The sequence below is a fragment of the Podarcis filfolensis genome (assembly GCF_964270895.1).
Source record: "Podarcis filfolensis genome assembly, chromosome: 9".
Lineage (NCBI taxonomy): Eukaryota > Metazoa > Chordata > Lepidosauria > Squamata > Lacertidae > Podarcis > Podarcis filfolensis.
In genome coordinates, this window is record NC_139610.1 from 6,500,701 (window position 1) to 6,521,121 (window position 20,421).

The 20,421-nt window shown below is 47.2% G+C and overlaps 1 protein-coding gene and 1 pseudogene across 6 annotated transcripts in view; one reads left to right on the forward strand and one right to left on the reverse strand.

Annotated features, from left to right (window-relative positions):
• The window catches only part of CCDC33 (coiled-coil domain containing 33), a 154,606-nt gene extending 151,823 nt beyond the window's left edge, over nucleotides 1-2,783 (reverse strand). For 2 of the 5 annotated variants that reach the window (XM_083630316.1, XM_083630313.1), the window contains exons 1-2: nucleotides 2,493-2,760; nucleotides 1,053-1,121 (exon numbers count right to left, since the gene is read on the reverse strand). In XM_083630316.1, the coding sequence (XP_083486442.1) occupies nucleotides 1,053-1,121; nucleotides 2,493-2,543 (120 nt within the window). In that variant the 5' untranslated portion in view covers nucleotides 2,544-2,760. Of the gene's footprint in view, nucleotides 1-1,052; nucleotides 1,122-2,492 lie in introns of all 5 variants that reach the window. The other 3 variants (XM_083630314.1, XM_083630315.1, XM_083630317.1) reach the window with 3 other exon arrangements.
• Nucleotides 2,784-10,442: 7,659 nt separating this feature from the next.
• LOC310770295 (10 kDa heat shock protein, mitochondrial-like) lies at nucleotides 10,443-10,739 on the forward strand (annotated as a pseudogene). Its single transcript has one exon. The product of its transcript is annotated as a 10 kDa heat shock protein, mitochondrial-like (transcript).
• The last annotated feature ends 9,682 nt before the right edge of the window (nucleotides 10,740-20,421 follow it).

Consider the following 20,421-nt stretch of genomic DNA (forward strand, 5'->3'; position numbering starts at 1 on the left):
GCAGTGGAAGACAGGAGTGCCTGGCATGCTCTGGTCCATGGGGTCACAAAGAGTCGGACACGACTAAACGACTAAACAACAACAAGGGTTTTTGTGACGGTCCCGGCATCTTCGGGGCAGTTGGAGCCTATGCATCTGGTTGGCTACTGTGAGAACATGAGGCTAGATTGATGAGCCCTTGACCTGATCCAGCGGTCTGCTTCGATGGCAGAGGGCTTTTCTGTTCAAATGCTACTTGTGGGCTTCCCACAGGCATCTGGTCAGTTACTTTAGATTAGATTAGATGGGCCACTGGCCTGATCCAGCAGTTCCTCTGATGTTCTTAGCTTCAACGCAGCAGTGCCATGACAGCCCTCCACTCCTAGGGATCTTCCAGAAGACCAGCTTATTGAGTGCCCCTCCTCATTTGCTTACGCAGAGGTTAGACTGTGCTCGGTCTTTATGGAGCATTTGTTCTGGTCTCTTTACAAGGATGCAACAGTGTTTAAAACCCTCAATGACCCAGGCCCCAAATGCATACCTGAAAGCAGGCATGGTCGCAGTTCAAGAAGAAGAGTTTGGATTTGATATCCCGCTTTATCACTACCCGAAGGAGTCTCAAAGCGGCTAACATTCTCCTTTCCCTTCCTCCCCCACACAAACACTCTGTGAGGGGAGTGGGGCTGAGAGACTTCAGAGAAGTGTGACTGGCCCAAGGTCACCCAGCAGCTGCATGTGGAGGAGCGGGGAAGCGAACCCAGTTCACCAGATTGCGAGTCCACCGCTCTTAACCACTACACCACACTGGCTCACAAGCACAAATTCCAGCTGATAAAAACCACTCGAGGAAGTCAGAGAGCAGGGACAGAGTGTGGTTTGGTCAGGGGAGAGGGACACCTGTCTCGGGAAAAGCCAAAGGCCAGATAGAGAGGCTGGCAGGGGGGGCATATGTGGCCCACAGGGCTGGACTTCTCTACACCAGGCACATATGACTTACCATAGACTACTATAAGCTTTTCCAGGGGTTACTCAACACTTCATTTCTAAGCTTGCATCCAGCAACTTGCACCTACCTTCTTTGTTCCCCAGGAAAGGAAACTGAATGGGTTTCGTATGCGGGATTTGCTGCTCTCTCCTTTTTTCTAAAGACCCAAAATTCAAAAACCAAGAGAAACAGAAAGAAATTCTCAGTTTCACAAATGGGTACTGGCTTTACTCTGCCCAGTTCACACCAAGCAGAGAACGAAGGGGGGGGCTGTGGCCCTCCAGATATCCATTGGACTCCAACTCCCCTCAACTCCAGTCAACGAGACCAGTGGTCAGAGATGATGGGAGAAGAAGGGCCAGAGGCTTCCCATCTCTAGCCTAAAGCAAATTTGTGTGTCCCTGTAGGGAGAAATACTGCTTTGAGATTTCCACCTGGAAACACCAAAGGAGACCAGAGCTTCTTTCTAGTCTGCCTGGCCCCCACAGGCCCTCTGAGTGTTGCTGGACTGCCGCTCTCACAGTCTCTGGCCATGCAGGATGGGACTGATGGGGTTTGGAGTCCAACAACATCTGAAAGGTCAGAGGTTTCCCATCCTGGGTCTAGTCAATATAACTGTGAGGGAAGTTCCTGGCCTGGACTTGGGGTGTAGAAGACTTACTGAGCGTTAAGCACCTGGAGAAATCACCAAGAGAGTTACTCAATGCAACAAGACAGGGGCCAGCCATATAGTTGCATTGAACAGCTACCATTAGAAAAGTGTGGTTCAATCAAAAGGTTGTCAATCCACTGTTCCAGTGATTGGGCAAGGATATAAAATTCCTTTTCTCTGCCATGTCTTTATAGCAGCCTTCCTCAACCTGGTGCCCCCAGATGTTTTTGGTCTACTACTTCCATCATCCCAAATGTTTGCCCATGCTGACTGGAGCTATTTGGGAGTTGTAGTTCAGCAAGCAAGCTGAGAAAAGCTGCTTTGAGGCTAAAACGAGGCAGTGAATGCAATCTAGTAGCTGCTTCTGGGCTTTTAGCCAGGGCAGGGGGTCACCCAAAAGAAGACAGAGACCTTCTTCTGTGGGAGAAGATGTGATAGCCTTCCCTAACCTGATACCCTGCAGATGTCTCATCACACTTAACTCTGCAGCTATTACAGCGACCATTTTTAGCTACCTGAAAAGTGATGCTCTTTTTGTTGTTGGGAAAAATAAGCCAAACAACTGTTCACATTTTAATGTGTATATTTTGAACTTTGAATTCTGGAGGTTTGGGGCGGGGATGCAGCAGACCACATAATCAGATTGTAAACTGAATTGAAGTGGAACAGAAATAGTTCTTTTTTTGGAGGGGTGAACTGGAACTAGAACTTAGTCCTTTTCAAAATGAACTATTGAAGCAGTGCATCAGTAATACTGCTGACTTTGTGGGTTTTTTAACCTACACTTTTATTTTATTTTTTTGCATACTAGAGATGTTATCCCAGGGTACCTTTTTCTGTGTTTGGGGAGAGGGCAGTGAATGTTCAGCAACTCACCTCCTGAGCAGGAGGTTCCTCTTCAGGATCATCATTCTTTACTTGAGACATTTCTTGTTTCTTGTTTAGGAGTTATTTATCTATATTCTTAGGGCACTGCTATGCCAGAATGAAGCCTGACTCCAAGGATCTGTTGCTTTCCTTCCTTTAAAACAGAAGGCATACTCCATCCTAGCTTCAAAGGAGCCTCTGTAAAGGTCAGTCCAAGGAGAACGTCATCAGTGAGGCGACCCCCAGAACTGCATCTTCCTGGTGTGGATTCCACCACAACTGTCTGCTTATGACATCAGCAGCATCACAGTTCTGCGGCCAGCATTACCTTCTTTTTTAAGGATATAGATTGATTCGGAATTTTTATGCACTTGAACTAAGCTCTCAAAGAGATTTACAGCATGAAATTGGGCTATTATTAGGGCATTCTCATTAGACATCCTAGGGTATCTCAGTTCTAAAGATTTCATCTTCAAGGGCTGCTCCTGCTCTCCCACTTCACCCCTACAAAGGGCAGGGGATAAGTTTTGCTCCAAAATAGGTTGGAGCTAAACTAAGCTGGTTGTACGTTGTTCCCATTGAAACCAATGGGACTCAAGTCACAGCTAACATTGCTCAATGATTCCTTTGGGACCTGACCTGACTTTGTATGGATTCAATTTGCTGCCTTCAAACACAGCGCTTTGCTCGATTAAGTTGAAAGTTCTTCCTGGATTATTTTCAGTTGATTTCGTGTGTGTGTGTGTTTCTGGCCAGGGCTGTGCATGGGCCTGCCAATCTGATTCGGGGCCAGATCCAACCAGATGCAGCTCTCCTCCTCCCCTGCCTTCCCACCCACCCACACCTGTATGTTTAAGCAAGGTAGGGGAGAGGGGAAGGCTATCTGTGCCCACTCTCCTTGCCCCGCTTTTGACAGTTCCAGAACACTCTGGGTGGACCCAATCTGACCCAAGGCAATCTAAACCTCTCTCAACCCAATGCAGCTGAATCCTGGATCAACCCAAGTCAGGATCTGGGATTCGGATGGATTCCTGCATCAATTTGGGATGTATAATTCTGATAGGGTACCAAAACTCCCTAGTTCAACATAGTGCAAGGGTCAGCAAACTAAGGCCCACAGGCTGGATCAGGCCCAATTGCCTTCTAAATCCGGCGCACGGATGGTCCAGGGATTGCTGCGTGGATTGCCAGCACGCACGTTCTTTCCCTCTCCCTCACACGGCAGTGGCGCCGGCGCCTCCTCCCTCCCTCCTCCTGGCTTCTCCCTGCCCCGCCTAGAGGAGGAAGGGGGCTGGCTTTGTTGCTGCCAGCCCCTCTCCGGAGCCCTTTCATGTGCCGCTCATGGTCCTGCCGCCTCCAGCCCCTGCTGCTCGCAAGACACAGGAGCTGCGGTTGGCTGAGCGTCCCTCTCGAGCAGCCGTCATTTAAAGCAGTCCCTCTCTGGAGCCCTTTCGTGGGCTGCTCATGATCCCTCCACCATCGTTCTTTTTTCTCTCTCCCCAAAATATAGTCCAGCCCCCCACAAGGTCTGAGGGACAGTGGACCGGCCCCATGCTGAAAAAGTTTGAGGACCACTGACATAGTGGATTTCTAGGTGAACATACAAAAATCACTTTTAAATGTTTTTAGAATGCTTTCTTGTGTTTTATATTGTTGAAATGCTTGCCACCCAGGCCTACTTTGGGCTGTCAGATAATGATAGGAATCCTGCTGGATCAGGCCCAAAGCCTTGTCTGTTTCCTCCCATGATCAACCAGACGCCTGCCAGAAGCTCACCAGCATAAAGGCAACAGATCTCTCTTGCTGTCGCTCACCACAAACTGGGATTCAGAGCTTAGTGGCACCATCAGATCAGGACTCTGAAGCAGACGTTCATCAGAGGGCCCCAAATGAAGTAGCACCAGTTTATCACATTGCGAGGTGTTACTGCCTAAACCAAAATGGGAGATGCTATTTGTGGGGAGGTGGGATTACCTGGGGGTTGCTAAGAGGCAAGGGGGCGACAGGAGGCACTGGAGGTGTCAGTGACTATCAAGCTTTGAAAAGCCAGTATCATCCATTTTGCTGAATTCGTTAAACTTAATAGTTTTAATGAAGTCATGTCCAATTAATTGTCACTGTTTTGAAATTTAAGGCCTTATTGTTATCTTCCTTAATGGGCCATGCACTGCTGTTCTGAATACTGCCTTTCATAGCGTAAGGTAGGGGGTACTGTGGATGAGTTCGTGGAACCAAGGAGGCAGTCACATTCCCCACCCCACCCCCCAATATTGGGAAACCACTGAGTGCCAGTCCTTATAAGACCATGAAGACCAGACTCTAAAATGAGACCGTCAGGTGTCCTTCTGAATTAAAACTTCCGAAACTGGTGCACTAACAGTGTTCAACAATGAATCCCTCCTATTTCCCTTCCTCCCCCAAGACACACGCATGTATGGGCTTCTTGAAATAGGCGATTCTCCCTCCCCTCCCCTGATCATTCCATCGTCAACCCCTTTGCTTAACAAAGCAAAGCAGGGAGCTGTTACACTTCCCAGAGCCCCACAGTGACATTGAAGATTTCCCCGCATGAGATTTATGAGCAGTTGTTGGAACATGCCATCTTTATCCCTCTCCTGAGATCTCATAAAATAATAGTGGGCTCGGTGGTATGAAGATGAACTGATCACCGACGTAAGCTTTCCCTAACTCAATAGTTCCCTGGGTGCCCTTAAAACCAGATGGAGACCTCAGGATGCAGGCTAACGACGGCAGAGTAAATGAGGAAAGAGCCCATTTGTGACAGGGAAGGATGAGAGCAGCTCCAGAAAACAGAGCAATATTGCTTTACACTTTCTCTGTCTGCCAGTGAAATACACGTGAGCCACAGGGAAAGGGAGTGAGGCTTCCAGGCTGGGAGAGGGGCAACGTGGATGTCCAACGAAGCTGAATTCAGGACAGAAGAAAGGGCTCCTTCACACCCTGCGTGGCTAAACTGTGGAACTCTCTCCCACAGGAGGCAGTGATGGCTGCCAAGAGGATTTTAAAAGAGGATTAGACAAATTCCTGGAGCAGACGGTTGTCAGTGAGTACTGGCAACGACGGCTCTGCTCTGTCTCCAGAGTTGCTTCTGAATACCAGTTTCTGGAAACGACAGGAGGAGAGAGAGCTCTGATGCTTGGATCCTGCTTTCTGGCTTCCCACAGGAAGCCACTTTGAGAACAGGATACTGGACTGGATGGACCATGGGCCCGATCCAGCAGGATCTTCTTATGCTCTTACTGAAGAGGATTATTGTGCTTGAATCCTGCTTGCAGTTTTCCCACTGAGGCAGCTGGCTGGCCACTGTAAGAATAGGAAGAATAGATTGCCGTATTTTTCGCTCTATAAGATGCACCAGACCATAAGACGCACTTAGTTTTCGGAGGAGGAAAACAAGAACAGAAAATATTCTGAATCCCAGAAGGCAGAACAGCAAGAGGGAGCTGTGCTGGTCCAGGGGGGAGGTTACCGTGCGGCGAGGTCCACGACCTGAGTTGAGGGTCGCCAGACAGTCCTCCTCGGGCAAAGCAGGGTCCACAGCGAGAAGCCGGGCAAGGACAGGAACTCTGGGGGAACAGGACTGGATGCTGGCCGAAACAGCTCATCAACGACGTTGCTCCCACAACCTGACTGGCCTTTATCTTCTCTGAGGCCAGGGGCGGTCCCGGCCCCCAGGAGACCCGCCTCTCCTGGCCTTAAGGCGAGCACTCCTCCTGGGAGAAACCAGTTCCCTTCGCCTCTCTGCCCTGAGCCTCTGCAGTTCAGGAGAGGCTGAAGGGTTACTGGACCCAGGGGGAGACTCACCTGTAGGCACTGAGTCCTCAACCACCTCCGGAGCCAGAGTGGATTCACCTGGTGCCTGCTCCTGAGGATCCGGCACAGGTGCAGGCACTTCAGAATCAAGGCCCTGCCCCAGTTCAGCCGGCCCTGGAGGCGGGGACTCCTGTGCAGGCTGGGATTCCTCCGGTTCAGCCTCTGAATTGGATTCCCAGGCCATCACAGGAGCGCTGTGCAGCGATCCCTCTTGCTGTTCTGGCTTCAGCGATAGCTGCACAGCCTGCATTCGCTCCATAAGACGCACACACATTTCCCCTTACTTTTAAGGAGGGGGAAAGTGTGTCTTATAGAGCGAAAAATATGGTAGCCATTGGCCTGATCTAGGCCACCTCAGGCTACCTTCTTCTGATCCTCAAAACTTGCCACTTTCAAGGCTGACCAAGGCTTTGCTTCTTTGGCCTGTTTGTGAATGTTGTGGAATACAAAGGTCAGTTCCACAGTTCCCCGGAAGACGCCTTGCCTGTCTCCTCCTTTGCCCCATCCGATTAATGATTGATGCATCTGATAATGAGCAGCGATAAGAAGAGAACAGGGATGGGCAACATGGGATCTGGCTTCACAACCCATTAGGCAGAGGGACAAGGGTTAAACAGCATCATTACAGACCATAACAGCAGTGTAACAAGAGAGTGCAAGGATTTCATTAGCAAATGGGACAGTCCTGAGAGCAGAGAGAAGATATGGAAGGCTGATAACAATTTCTAAGAACTTGTGTGCTGAGGAAAACAGGGATGGATGATAGGATAGTCACCTCAACACTTACTATTTTGCATTTACCAAGAAACTACATGATAGAGAACATTACAGTGCAGTATATTTGCTGGCTGCCATTAACAGGCTGTGATGGCCTGGGAGTCTGATTCAGAGGCTGAACCAGAGGAATCCCAGCCTGCACAGGAGTCCCCGCCTCCAAGGCCGGCTGAGCCGGGGCAGGGCCTTGAATCTGAAGCGCCTGCACCTGTGCCGGATCCTCAGGAACAGACACCAGATGAATCCACTCTGGTGATTGAGGATCCATTGCCTACAGGTGCGCCTCTCCCAGCCCTGTCAGGGGAAGGTGAGCCTCCCCCTGGGTCCAGTAACCCTCCAGCCTCTCCGGAGCTGCAGAGGCTCAGGGCAGAGAGGCGGAGGGAACTGGGTTCTCTCAGAAGGAGTGCTCGCCTTAAGGCCAGGAGAGGTGGGCCACCTGTGGGCCAGGACTGCCCCTGGCCTCAGAGAAGATAAAGGCCAGTCAGCCCGGTCCCAGGTTGCGGGAGCAATGTCGCTGGAAACCTGCTTCTGTCAGCACCCAGTCCTGTTCTTTCAGAGTTCCCGACCACCCCCGGCTTCTTGCTTCGGATCCCGCTTCGCCCTTTGTGGACTGTCTCTAGACCCTTGACCCAGGACCGGACTCTGACCACGCCTCACAGTAACCTCCCCCCGGGACCAGCACACAGGCTTAAACACAAAGAAGTGAAACAAACAGCCAAACCAAAAACAGATTGGGGACTTTTGTATCATAATCAGGAAGTAGTATTAATTTCACTTAGTGTTCCTGTTTGTCATTTACTGATAATAATGACTCATGTATAAAGCACTTAATTTCCCCGCGCCCAGAGGTCATACAAACCAGAAGATCCCTATAAGCATCTTTGTCAATGTCAAGATGAGAGACTCCAAAACAGGCTCAGGACTGCTTGAGAGCAAGAGTTCCAGGACCATGGACAGCTGAGAGCAAGAGGGAGTGTGTTGCCTCAGCACTGGCCTGTTCTACCTGCTGCAGCATTGCAGTCTGGCCTGGAGAACCCTGTGGTTTCCAGCAACTGATAGAAACATTGGTACTTCCAACTGTGGAAGCAGAGCTGAGCCATCATGGTTGGTATCCATGACTAGGATAAGGCAGCTTCCTATGTTCCTATGTACATTCCTGGGATCTCAGAGACTTGGGGTGAAATCTCAGAGACTTGGGGTGCCAGTGGTGGTACTGGATGTGGAGGCATGAGGGTGGCGGAAGGGGCATGAACACACACAAGCCCCTTTCCATCATCCTCATGTGTACCTCCCCATCCTCATAACCCCCATGTTGGTAGCAAAATATTGTGCCACCATTTCACTACAGTAAAAGGTAAAGGTAAAGGACCCCTGACAGTTAAGTCCAGTTGCGAACAACTCTGGGGTTGCGGTGTTCATCTCACTTTACTGGCCGAGGGAGCCAACATTTGTCCGCACACAGTTTTCCCGGGTCATGTGGCCAGCATGACTAAGCCGCTTCTGGCGAACCAGAGCAGCGCACAAAGACGCTGTTTACCTTCCACCTGGAGCAGTACCTATTTATCTACTTGCACTTTGATGTGCTTTTGAACTGCTAGGTTGGCAGAAGCTGGGACCGAGCAATGGGAGCTCACCCCATCACAGGGATTCGAACCACCGACCTTCCAATCAGCAAACCCAAGGCTCATTGGTTTAGACCACAGCGCCACCCATGTCCCTTTCGCTACAGTAGCTGATTTTAATATGCTCAACAAGGATGCTTATCCCAGATTTTTCACAGTCTCCTATTTGTTTGTTCCCGACAATCTCCACATCAGCAAAATTAGTATTTGCCTCACATTTCCCACTCAAAAAAAAAAGCATCTTTGGTCTACAGGGGCATTTGGTTCGATTTTGCAAAGCTCTCCTTTGCGGTGACCCTCCTCCTCCTCCTCCTCCACCTCCTCCTCTCCATTTCCATGATCCGTCCATCTCTGCTCTCTGGAGTAACCCAAGCCATATAAATAATCTGATTTGAGGCTATGAAATCTTATTTGAAGGTCTATTAATGCATAGCTGGAATGACACAGGCCCCAGCCTGTCTCCGCTGACTGAAACATGGGAAGCAATTTCACCTGGGAAAATCCATCTCCCAGAACAGGCCAAGGAAGGAGGTGTGGAAGAATCAGGAAGCAATTATATTTAGGATGGAGATTAAGACAATGCCTGTGCCATCCTTTGTTCCCTGACCTCCATCTCCCATCTTCAGGGAGCGGACCACTGAGCTAAGCAAAACAGACGCCAAGGATTAGGCCCTTAAAATATGACTGCAAGGCACTTCCTCAAAGAAAATAATTAGTAGGCTGACATGCTCATTCCCCCTTTTCTGTTGCCTGACCCAAGGAAACGAAATTTTAATCAATGTTGTTTTAAATAACACATAAATAAAACATCCATGCCTCCTATCCACGCAGGCTCAGAAAAGAGAAGTGACAGTAGAATGATGATTAACGCCATATAATTGGGCCCCGTGTCGGTGAAGACCTTGAGGCGAGGAACCAGGACTATTTAACGCAGATTAGTTACCCTTAATGGACTTTAACCATATTTTTTTGTACTGGAGATCAAGGTGGTTAAAGACTGATACAAGGATGCCCATCTATAGCGAACATCCAAAGCTGTGCTGCAGTTTAGATATTTATCATTTGCACTTTTATAAAGTATATCAAGATGGCTTGCAACATACAAAATATAACAAAATCAGTATTAAAAATATCCAGAAAACAGAATGCAAAGCAGCAATAGAACATCAGTGGATACTGGTTGGTTAAAAAGAGAGCTGTTCATATTGTGAAGGCCTGTGTAAAGAGTATAGCTTAAAAGAAGATCAAAGAACTGTATAAGTGGTAGGGATCCTGAGGGTCATCTAGTCCAGCCCCCTTGCAATGCAGGAATCCCAGCTGAAGATTCCCTGACCATCCAACCTCTGCTTAAAAACCTCCAAGGAAGGAGAGTCCACCACCTACTGAGATCGTCTGTTCCACTGTCAAACAGTTCTTCCTTTCAGAAAATTATTCCTGATATTTAGACAGAATCTCCTTTCTCGCAACTTGAAGCCATTGGTTCAGGTCCTGCCCTCCAGAGCAGGAGAAAACAAGCTTGCTCCATCTTCTGTGTGACAGCCCTTTAGATATTTGAAGGCAGCTATCGTAACTCCTCTCAGTCTCCTCCTATCCTGGTTAAACATACCCACCTCCCTCTCACTTTTCTTTCTTTTGGAATCCTCTGCATTTGTGCCTTCAACATTTCACCTTTAAGAAATTCCCATCTGGAGGGGGTGCAAGGAGTCCTCGAGTCAGGAGCAGGAGCCCTTGTAAAGCGCGCGCCATGGCAGGACAGGCATTTTAAAAATTTATTCCCCTCTTCGACCGTGTATTGGTGGAAAGGTGTGCAGCTGAGACAGTAACTAAAGGAGGGAGACACTCGTCCAGTTAGTGTAAAAGTTGGTGAGAAGGTTCTGCTACCGGAGTATGGTGGAACAAAAGTTGTACTGGATGACAACGACTATTTCATATTTAGAGATGGTGATATTCTTGGAAAATACGTGGACTGAACAGTTCATCATGCTGCGTTATCATTAAGTTTTCATTCCACAAAAAGTGCTCAAATGGTTCTTGTCAGGGAACTGCCATCGGAACTAGAGGAGGAGGAGGCGAGGCTCCACAGCGATGCTGGAGAGGGGCCAAGCAGGGAGAGAGGCAGGTCTCCTGTTGGGGAAGAAAATCAGCACAACACTAGGGATAGAGGGGGGCCAATGGGGGAAGCAGAGAGCAGGCTCCGGGACTCTTCACTGGACACCAGTGGGGAGAGCACAGGTCCTCCGCTACCCACGCCCTCCCTGCACAGAAGACTTCCGCGCAGGGAGAGTAGGAGGAGACTGGGCGTCAAACAACTTTTATGTTGGAAAAGGTTTAAGAAACGCCCACTGACGGATTCTGCCAGCGACTGAACAGCCACGGAGTGGATGGCTGTCCAGCGAGAAATGGTTTAACCAGCCAACCTAGCCCAGAGCGGCGGCTATTTACGCACAAGCAACCCCTAAAGCCATTACAGTTCTGTTCCATCATGTAAATAATTTCTTTATTTTCTAATAAATGCAAATTCTCCCAAATTACCAAGTATCATTGTGACTTCAAAATAAAACAAGGTGTATAGTCAAAAAGAAAAAAAGGAAGAAATTCCCATCTGTTATGTACTAAGCTTGGATCCTAGAACAATAGACAGGTAGGATCCTAGAATGCAACAGCAGCAATGATCCTGGAACCCCCTTAGGGGCCAACATTTGCTGAATTCATTCCATTCCGCTTATGCAATAAAATAAAATAAACCCAGTTCACCTGGTGAATAATTAAAGCAGCAGGCTGGCTGGTGCCGTCATTGTGAGCTCCATTAAAGTGAGTTTTTGCAGTTTCTGCATTTGTCAGTCGCACTGGCACACACTCCTCTCTTTTCAGTACGTATAAAAGAAAAGCAATTTCCCCCTTTTAAGCCAATTTACTTGTCTTGTAAAGGCAGACGCTTGACACGCGCTGAGCGATTATTACAGAGGGAAGGAGCTGGCAGTGGTGAATACCTAATAATTACCTTATCCTAATGTCAGATTTGTTTCTCGCCACTGATTCCTTAGTATTTTTTTGCTGGAGTCTTAAATCAATCAAGAGGAGCATTCGTTTCCCTGGGAAGCCTGTGCTGGCTTAGCATGACCCCATATTAGCAATTCTTATTTATTTTCTGTATATCTCATTGCATTTATAGCCCATCTTTCTTCCAAGGAATTCACAGCAGCATGCAAGATTCCCTCCCCCTCCTCACAACAGCCCTGCGAGGTTGAGCAATACTGTGTCTGGCAACCTTGAAAACATTCATTGTGAGGCTACACGAGTGCATTGTGGACATTTTTATATGTTTTAAACAGGGTTTTTAAATTCTGTTTTTTTAAATTATTTTTTAATTATTCTTTATTAAAAATTTACATATCTATACAAACATTGTATGCTATTTCCATACATATGAAGAAAAAGAGAATTATGTAGAGAATAGAAAATTTATAAAGGAACGAAAAAGAGGAAAATAAAATAAAATAAAGAAATGACAAGGATACGAAGTAAAAAAATCAAAAGAGGAAAAGACAAGACAAGACAATATTATTTACACAATAAAAGTGTTCATCAACACAATTCTGTTTTTCATGGTATTGTTTCAGTCTTGGGCATTTGTCACCCTGGACTCCTCTGAGAGGAAGGTGGGACAAATATGTATAAATAGTAATAAGGCTTAGCGGCTTTAGAAATAATAATACAGTCATACCTCAGGTTGAATACACTTCGAGTTGAGCGCGTTCGAGTTGCGCTCTGCGGCAACCCAGAAGTAACGGAGCGTGTTACTTCCGGGTTTCGCCACTCGCGCATGTGCAGACGCTCAAAATGGGGTCACGCGCATGCGCAGAAGCGGCGAAAAGCGACGTGCGCATGCGCAGACATGCCGTCGCTAGTTACGTTTGTTTCTAGATGCGAACGGGGCTCCGGAACGGATCCCGTTCATATCTAGAGGTACCACTGTAATAATAAGACTTTGAGACAATGACTGGCCCAAAGTCACGTAGGAACTGCTAGGAGCAACTCAACGCCTTCCATGTGCGCTTCATCAGGAAGATTTTGGGCATCACATAGCAGGACAGAGTCTCAAACAGAGATGTTTTCTCCCAAGTCCACATTCCCAGCTTGGTCATGTCCACAGAACGGAAGATGGCAGGATCTCCAAATGCTCTATGGGGAGCTGGCTACAGGCACCAGGCCTGTTGGCAGACCAACTCTGTGTTACAAAGATGTCTGCAAACAGGACATAAAGGCTGGTGACATCAACACCGCCATGAGGGAATCCCTTGCAGATGACCACAATGCCTGGAGACAGACAGTCAGGTTGTCTACCCACAGCCGTGACCAGAGGAGGAATGACCGCTGGGAGAAGTGCAGAAAGAAGAAACACAACCAGACGCCTTCATCTGTCCCAGCTGCACCAAAACATATCTCTCCCATATCAGTCTCTACACCAACAGAAGGTGCTGCAACCTTCCAACAGTTTGACTTCACCCATCAAGGCACACTCATCCATTGTCTCCCAAGACACGCGGATGTCAACAAATAGACAGAAGCTCTGAGATTACAACCGCAAGCTCCTTTAGCACCCTTGAGTGCAGCTCATCAGTGCCTTGACATTTGAATTCATTTACAGTAGCCTGGTGTTCCCTTACCACCTCTTGTTCTAATTTGGGCTGCAGCTCCCTCCTAACATCATTTATTCTGTTATCACCAGGTTGGACACTGCTTTCTTTTTGGGTGAAGACAAAGGCAAAGTAGTTAAGAGCAGTTCCGCCTTCTCTCTGTCACCCAACAGCATTTCTCCGTCATCTCCACACAGAGGACCTACCACTTGCTTGGTCTTCCTCTTGCTTCAAACGTAGCCAGAGAAACCTTTTTAAATTATTTTTAACCTCTGCAAGCTTTGGCTCACCTGACCCTCTACCTGAAACTGTTGGCTTCTTGTGTATACTCCTCCTTTGTGATTTCCAAGTTCTTCCTTTTCTTATATTTGCCCTTCTTAAATCTGAGCACATCTGTAAGCTCCTTATGCAGCCACACTGGGGTTTTTTTAGACGTCTTTTCTTTCTTGTTGGAATTGTCTGCCTTTTTGCATTCAGTATTGTGGGTTAAACCACAGAGCCTAGGGCTTGCTGATCAGAAGGTCGGCGGTTCGAATCCCAACGACGGGGTGAGCTCCCGTTGCTCGGTCCCTGCTCCTGCCAACCTAGCAGTTCGAAAGCACGTCAAAGTGCAAGTAGATAAATAGGTACCGCTCCGGCGGGAAGGTAAACGGTGTTTCCGTGCGCTGCTCTGGTTTGCCAGAAGCGGCTTAGTCAAGCTGGCCACATGACCCAGAAGCTGTACACCGGCTCCCTCGGCCAGTAAAGCGAGATGAGCGCCACAACCCCAGAGTCGGTCACGACTGGACCTAATGGTCAGGGTCCTTTATTTCACCTTTCAGAAACTTCAATCCGTCTTGGACTCCCTTCTTTTTGAGTATGTCTTACCATAGAACTCTCACCCAGTAGTTCCTTAACCCTTTTTGAAAGCGGTCTTCTTAAAGTATTTTTAAAGTCCAGAGGGCATGTCTGACTACCATTCAGCTTTCCCTTGCCTCTGTATTCTCTCTATTCTGCTTTGGTCAGACCACACCTGGAGTCCTGCTGGAAAAGAGACTGAGAGGAGTTATGATAGCCATCTACAAAGTTCTAAAGGGCTGTCACACGGAGGATGGAGCAAGCTTGATTTGTCCTGTTCTGGAGGGTATGGCCCTAAGCAATGGATTCAAGGTATAAGAAAGAAGATTCTGACTGAACATCAGGAAGAACTTTCTGATTGTAAGAGATGTTCAGCTGTGGAACAGACGATCTCAGAAGGTGGTGGACTCTCCTTCCATGGAGTTTTTTAAACAGAGGTTGGGTGGCCATCTGTCAGGGATGCTTTTGCCTCTGCAGCTGCTTCTGATAAATCCATCAGGACCTCCCTCCCCCTAACCCAGTTGACAGTCGTTCAAAAGCTCTACAAATTGCAAGCTCACGCTCTGGTGAGCAGCATTTATATGCCTCCACAGCTTGAAGAGGGGGCTCCTGCCTGCTCTGACAACAGTTTGTTTTTCAGCCTCATTGGGTTTCTCAGTGAATCGACAGGGTCCTCCATTGCTCCCTCGCCCAGACCGCCACGCCCCGAAACCAACACCCCATCACAACCGAGACCCTGACGGGCAGGGCACAGAGAAAGGGCCAGCCTTCCCGCAAGGCCAGCAGTGTTGCCGGCCCAACGACAGTCCTGATGAACACCAAGCGCAGCCTGGAGAGATCCATCAACAGGCCGACTCTGGCTGGGGAATGAGGGAGACGGGTCACCATCCATCACAGGCCTAATGGGGATTTCTCTCTGGCTAATGGTTCCATCACAAGCTCAGCCACAGAGCTGTCCAGAAAGATCCTTGGTGCACTAAAAATTCCCCTCCAGCTTTAAGCATCTCGGAGGTGCCATGAATCAATCACACCATCTGTCATTGTCTTGCAGCTTTTATCCCATCAATCTGCCAGTTAGCTAGTAATATCTGGCATTAATTCCAGCTCCCTTTATGGTCCCTCTTTAAACCCAAGTGTGCCCTAAACTGAAACATTCACTTAACCAACTCGGGACCCATTTGAAACCTGTTACTATTAGTATATAAAACCCTTAACAATTTGGGATCTGTTTATGCCCACTCTACCAGTAACTGGCCCTGTTACAGGAGCCACATAATACCTGTTTCACATTTATAAGAACTGGATCTTATAGTGTGGCGGAACCAGCACCTTGGAACTCTCTGCCTCTTGACACCAGGCAGATGTCTGCACTGCACTCTTTTTCTGTGCCTGCAAAGAACGTTCATGTTTAGACAAGACCATCCAGGACCTTAGAAAATTGATGTGAGTCTTAATCTGTTTTTAGCTTACTGTTTTAACTTTTGAAATGTCTTGAATTCTTGTTAATTTTTCTTTGTGATAATTCTATTATTTTTTTGTAGAATACTTTGAGGTATTATTTTTTAACAATCAAACAGTGCATGACTTGTATTACCTTATCCTAATGTCTTTCACCATAGAGGGGTTCCCACACCCACTGTGGTGGGTGGTGTACACGTTGGGAGATAGAATTGTTTTCCATCTTGACAATGACGACTTTCAAGATGTACAGTGGTGCCCCGCAAGACGAACGCCTCGCAAGACGAAAAACCCGCTAGACGAAAGGGTTTTCCGTTTTTTGATGCGCTTCGTAAGACGAATTTCCCTATGGGCTTCCTTCGCAAGATGAAAGCCCATAGGGAAATCTCCAGGACAGCGGGGAAGCGCAGCGCGTCTTCCCCACTGTCCTCGGACCTCCTCCGAAGGCTGGCGGTGGGGCAGAGAGACCTTCTCCCCGCGCCAGCCTTCGGATGGCTGTCCTGAAGACTTGCGGTGGGAGGAGGGTTTTCCTTCCCACCGCCAACATTCAGAATGCTGTTCTGAATGTTGGCGGTGGGGAGGAAAAACCCTCCTCCCACCGCAAGCCCCGGGAACAGAGGAGAAGCGCTGCACGCCTTCCCCTCTGTTCCCGGACCTGTCCTGAAGGCTTGCGGTGGGGAGAAAAGCCCTTCTCCGCACCCCCAGCCTGGCAAGCGGTCTCCATAGGAACGCATTAATTGATTTTCAATGCATTCCTATGGGAAACCATGCTTCGCAAGACGAAAAACTCGCAAGAAGAAAAAACTTGCGGAATGAATTAATTTCGTCTTGCGAGGCACCACTGTAGATGGCTGGTGGGGCACCATCATGGAGAAGAGGAATCAGGAAAGCAGCATTGAGGTCAGGGCTGGGGGAAGCATTTCAGCCCGAGGGCCACATTCCCTTCTGAGCAAACCTTCAGAGGGCCACATCCAGTGGCAGGTGGGGCTGAGCAACAGAGGCAGATTTCCCCTTCGCATAGCAGGTCAGTTTCTGCCCACACTTACACACCCCTCTATGTCCTCCATCCAGGGGAGCAAGAGGCGTTGTCAAGACGTCAACGATGCTTTCCAGCCAGGCAAAAGGTCTCCAGGAGGGGTTGGCATAGGGGAGATCAAGAAGCCTGGGTGGGGTGCACCAGGCCCAAGGCCTGAGGCTCCAATCCCTTGTTCTTGGACAAGGCCACCTCAGTGACTGCTCCCAGACTTTAGATCTCCTTAGAGGAGCCAGACAGGCTCCCTCCTTGCTGTCCTTCTGCCGGCAGGTGAAGGCAGTGGTGTCGCAATGGGGGGGAGGGCGGTGTGCCCCAGGTGCCATGTCTGCGGGGGTGACAAGAAGTCACCCCGCGGGGGCTTGCGGCAGCACAAGCAGCCATCGTGCCGCCACAGCCACATGTGGAGGATTCTCCTTTCGCAGCTGCAGCCGCAAGCAGAGGATTCTTACATCGTTTTTTCTTTTAAATGGCAACACCAAATACAGCTGCGACAAAGTTCAGCATAAGATTTAATTTCTGGTGTCTTGGCCCCCCCCCCCTTGTCTGCACCTGTGTTGGCTCAGTCTTTTTTCAAAGGCTTTTCAGAGAATCAGGAATCCAGTCTCCACAAAAAGCTTCTTTCCCCAATTGGGTGATTATTTTAAAACTGCCTATGAAACATCTTCTGCCTTGATGGGCCCTTAGAGGCAGCACAGACATTTATATCAGTTGCAATGGTTTTTATTATTATTATTATTGCCTTCTGCTGAAAAGAAAATGCTGTTGATTTTAATCTCCCTCTCCCTTCAGGTTAATACAATGAATTCCACCTTACTCTGTGAATCATTTTCCAGTGTTCACAGTACGATTTATTTATTTATTTCATAAAATTTATACACCACTTGATTGTAAAAAAAAAAACCCAACCCCACCTCGATGCAGTTTACAAAAGTGATAAAACTATAAAATCATCACTAAGAAAAATTAACAACAATAATTTAAAACTTTCAGAAAGTTAACATAACGGTAGACTAAAAAAAAACAAATTAAAACTTGTATCAACTTTCTAAACATCTGGGAAGGCTTTTCTAAACAAGAATGTTTTAGCAGCCATCGAAAAGTGTACAGTAAAGGCACCTGCTTGAGATCAATAGGCAGGGAGTTCCAAAGTGCACACAATAAAATGAGGAACGGGTTTTATGTGGCACCTGTACTAGTGCCAGTTGCACCAATCCAAGTGGTCAAGGGGGTGTGGAAGGTGGAGGTAAGGTGATCTCAGAGGTAAACTGGACCCAAGTACCACAAGGAATGGTGGTACATCAGATTTGCCCTTGGAGGCAGGTAACACAGGTGTGCAGCTGTATGCACAAACCAGTCCAACCAGCCAACACAGGCAGAAACGTATTTGCTTGGGTGTAGCTGTCATGGGAACCTACCTAATTTGTACTTCTTCAACCAATACACAAACAGAAACACAGCTATCCTTAGAAAATTTTGTGATGCAGTTATTTGACCAAGCAATATGTACAAAATGCATTCTACTAAGGGGAAACATGTAGGACGTGGGTGGCGCTGTGGTCTAAACCAGTGAGCCTCTCAGGCTTGCCGATCAGGAGGTCGGTGGTTCGAATCCGCACGACGGGGTGAGCTCCTGTTGCTCGGACCCAGATCCTGCCAACCTAGCAGTTCTAAAGCACACCAAAAAGTGCAAGTAGATAAATAGGTACCACTCTGGCAGTAAGGTAAATGGTGTTTCCGTGCCCTGCTCTGGTTTTGGTGTTCCATTGGGCCAGAAGCGGCTTAGTCATGCTGGCTACATGACCTGGAAGAACTGTCTGCAGAGCTGACAAACGCCGGCTCCCTCAGCCTTTAAAGCGAGATGAGTGCCGCAACCCCACAGTCGTTCGCGACTGGACTTAACTGTCAGGGGTCCTTTACCTTTACCTTTAAGGGGAAACATACATACAAACACATGCATTCGTGAAAATAGTGTGCAAAAATGCATGGGGAAACTGCTTGCAATAGAATGTGTATATTAGTCAAAACTGTACACAAAAGTACGTTTATTTGCAGTAAAATGCTGGTGGGTTTTCAAAATGATTAAAAATAATAATATCAGTATATTACTGAAGAAATGTGGAGAGCTAAATTTAGAAGTGGAAGAAGAATGAGAAAATGAGAGAAACCAAAATGGCTTGGACTGAAGGACATCAGGTTGGGGAAACTTTAGGCTGGGTTGGTGCAAGATAGAAATTAAAGGGAAGGATTTTTAAATAAGTACATTTTCTTCAATGCTGGCCTTCCATTCATTCTACAAGCCTTTTAGCTTTTTGAAGGCCCATTAATTGCACTAATGCTAAACTGAACTTGCAGGGGGAGAGAGAGGTAGGAGAGAAAGTAGCAGGCAAACTTGTGTGATTCACATATCTCAAACCAAAGCACAAATGGAAACATCCTTTGAAATTTGCACCTTGCTGAATTTTGCAATGCAGTTCTCCAAGCAATAAAAATGAGTGTTTAAAGGGGGAAGTGGAAACAAAACTGTATATATCTATAGAGAGAGATAGAAAAATAATACACCAAAGCAACAATTATATTGCAGGAAATTGCTTGCAGAAATGCATACTTTAGGAAAGGTTGTGTGCAAAAATGTTAAGAAATGTGTTGAAAATCAGTACAGATTTTCATATGAACTGGGGTGGGGGGAGTATACTGATGCAGAAATTGGATGCCCTTTACTTAGGGTTGGAAAAATGGATAGATTTGTCTGTTCCTAGTTAGGGAATATGGGTGCCTGCTGAAACTGTCTCCACGGGTATATCTGAGTGAAAAATGCTCAAGTGTTTATTTCGACACACTTACACACATTGGGGAGCTGAGGGGGTGAGCAATGAGCAGGGAGAAGTTATTGATATTGTCAGACATCCTGATTCTACACATCAGCAGGATCCAAGCTGCAACCTGTCACTCTAAATCTTTAACCATGTGGACTAATAAATTCATTCATTAGCACATATTAGCAATAAACCCATCATATGCCAGTTTAAAAACAAAAACAGGAACTAATCATTCAAATGCTCATCCACCATAACATTGTTTAAGGTAGCCCAAGAATATAAACAGGGGGGTTGGGCTGGAATAAAATCATTTGAGAAGCAGGACAATATTCTAATTAAAACTGCTAGAGAAATTCTCCCTCTTTCTCTCTCTCTTACTCACCAGATCAGAAAGTTGGGGGGGGGGGAACACCATTCAAAACCAGGAATATCAGGGTGCTAATTATTCGCCATAAATTACAAGTACAAAATAAGACAAATTTGATTCAGTGTGTTTGCTGTTTTAAAAAAAACACATGGGAAATATCAAGAACATCACCCCCAAATGAAAAAGAAATGTAGAATTGTAAGATCATTTCTCCTTCCTCCAATTTTCTTTCTTGCTCTGTCCTCAATTACGTGAGTACTTCTCTGTCACATAATAGGAATCCCGATTTTTGCCAGATGGATAAAGATAACCTCATTTTAGCTAAAAGCAATTTGGACTTTGCAGCTGAGTACAAGAGACACTTAAGAAGATAATGCAGGAAAACTCAAGGACCTAAAATAGTGGCATTCATAATGACTCCATCCAGGGCCATTCAGTGTCCTAAGAACCTCAGTTTTCCTTTCACATTTTAACAAATGGGACTGAAACTGCCTTGGTCACACTAGTCAATGATCTCCGGTGGGCTAGGGACAAAGGTGAAAGCTGTCTCACCAGAGTGG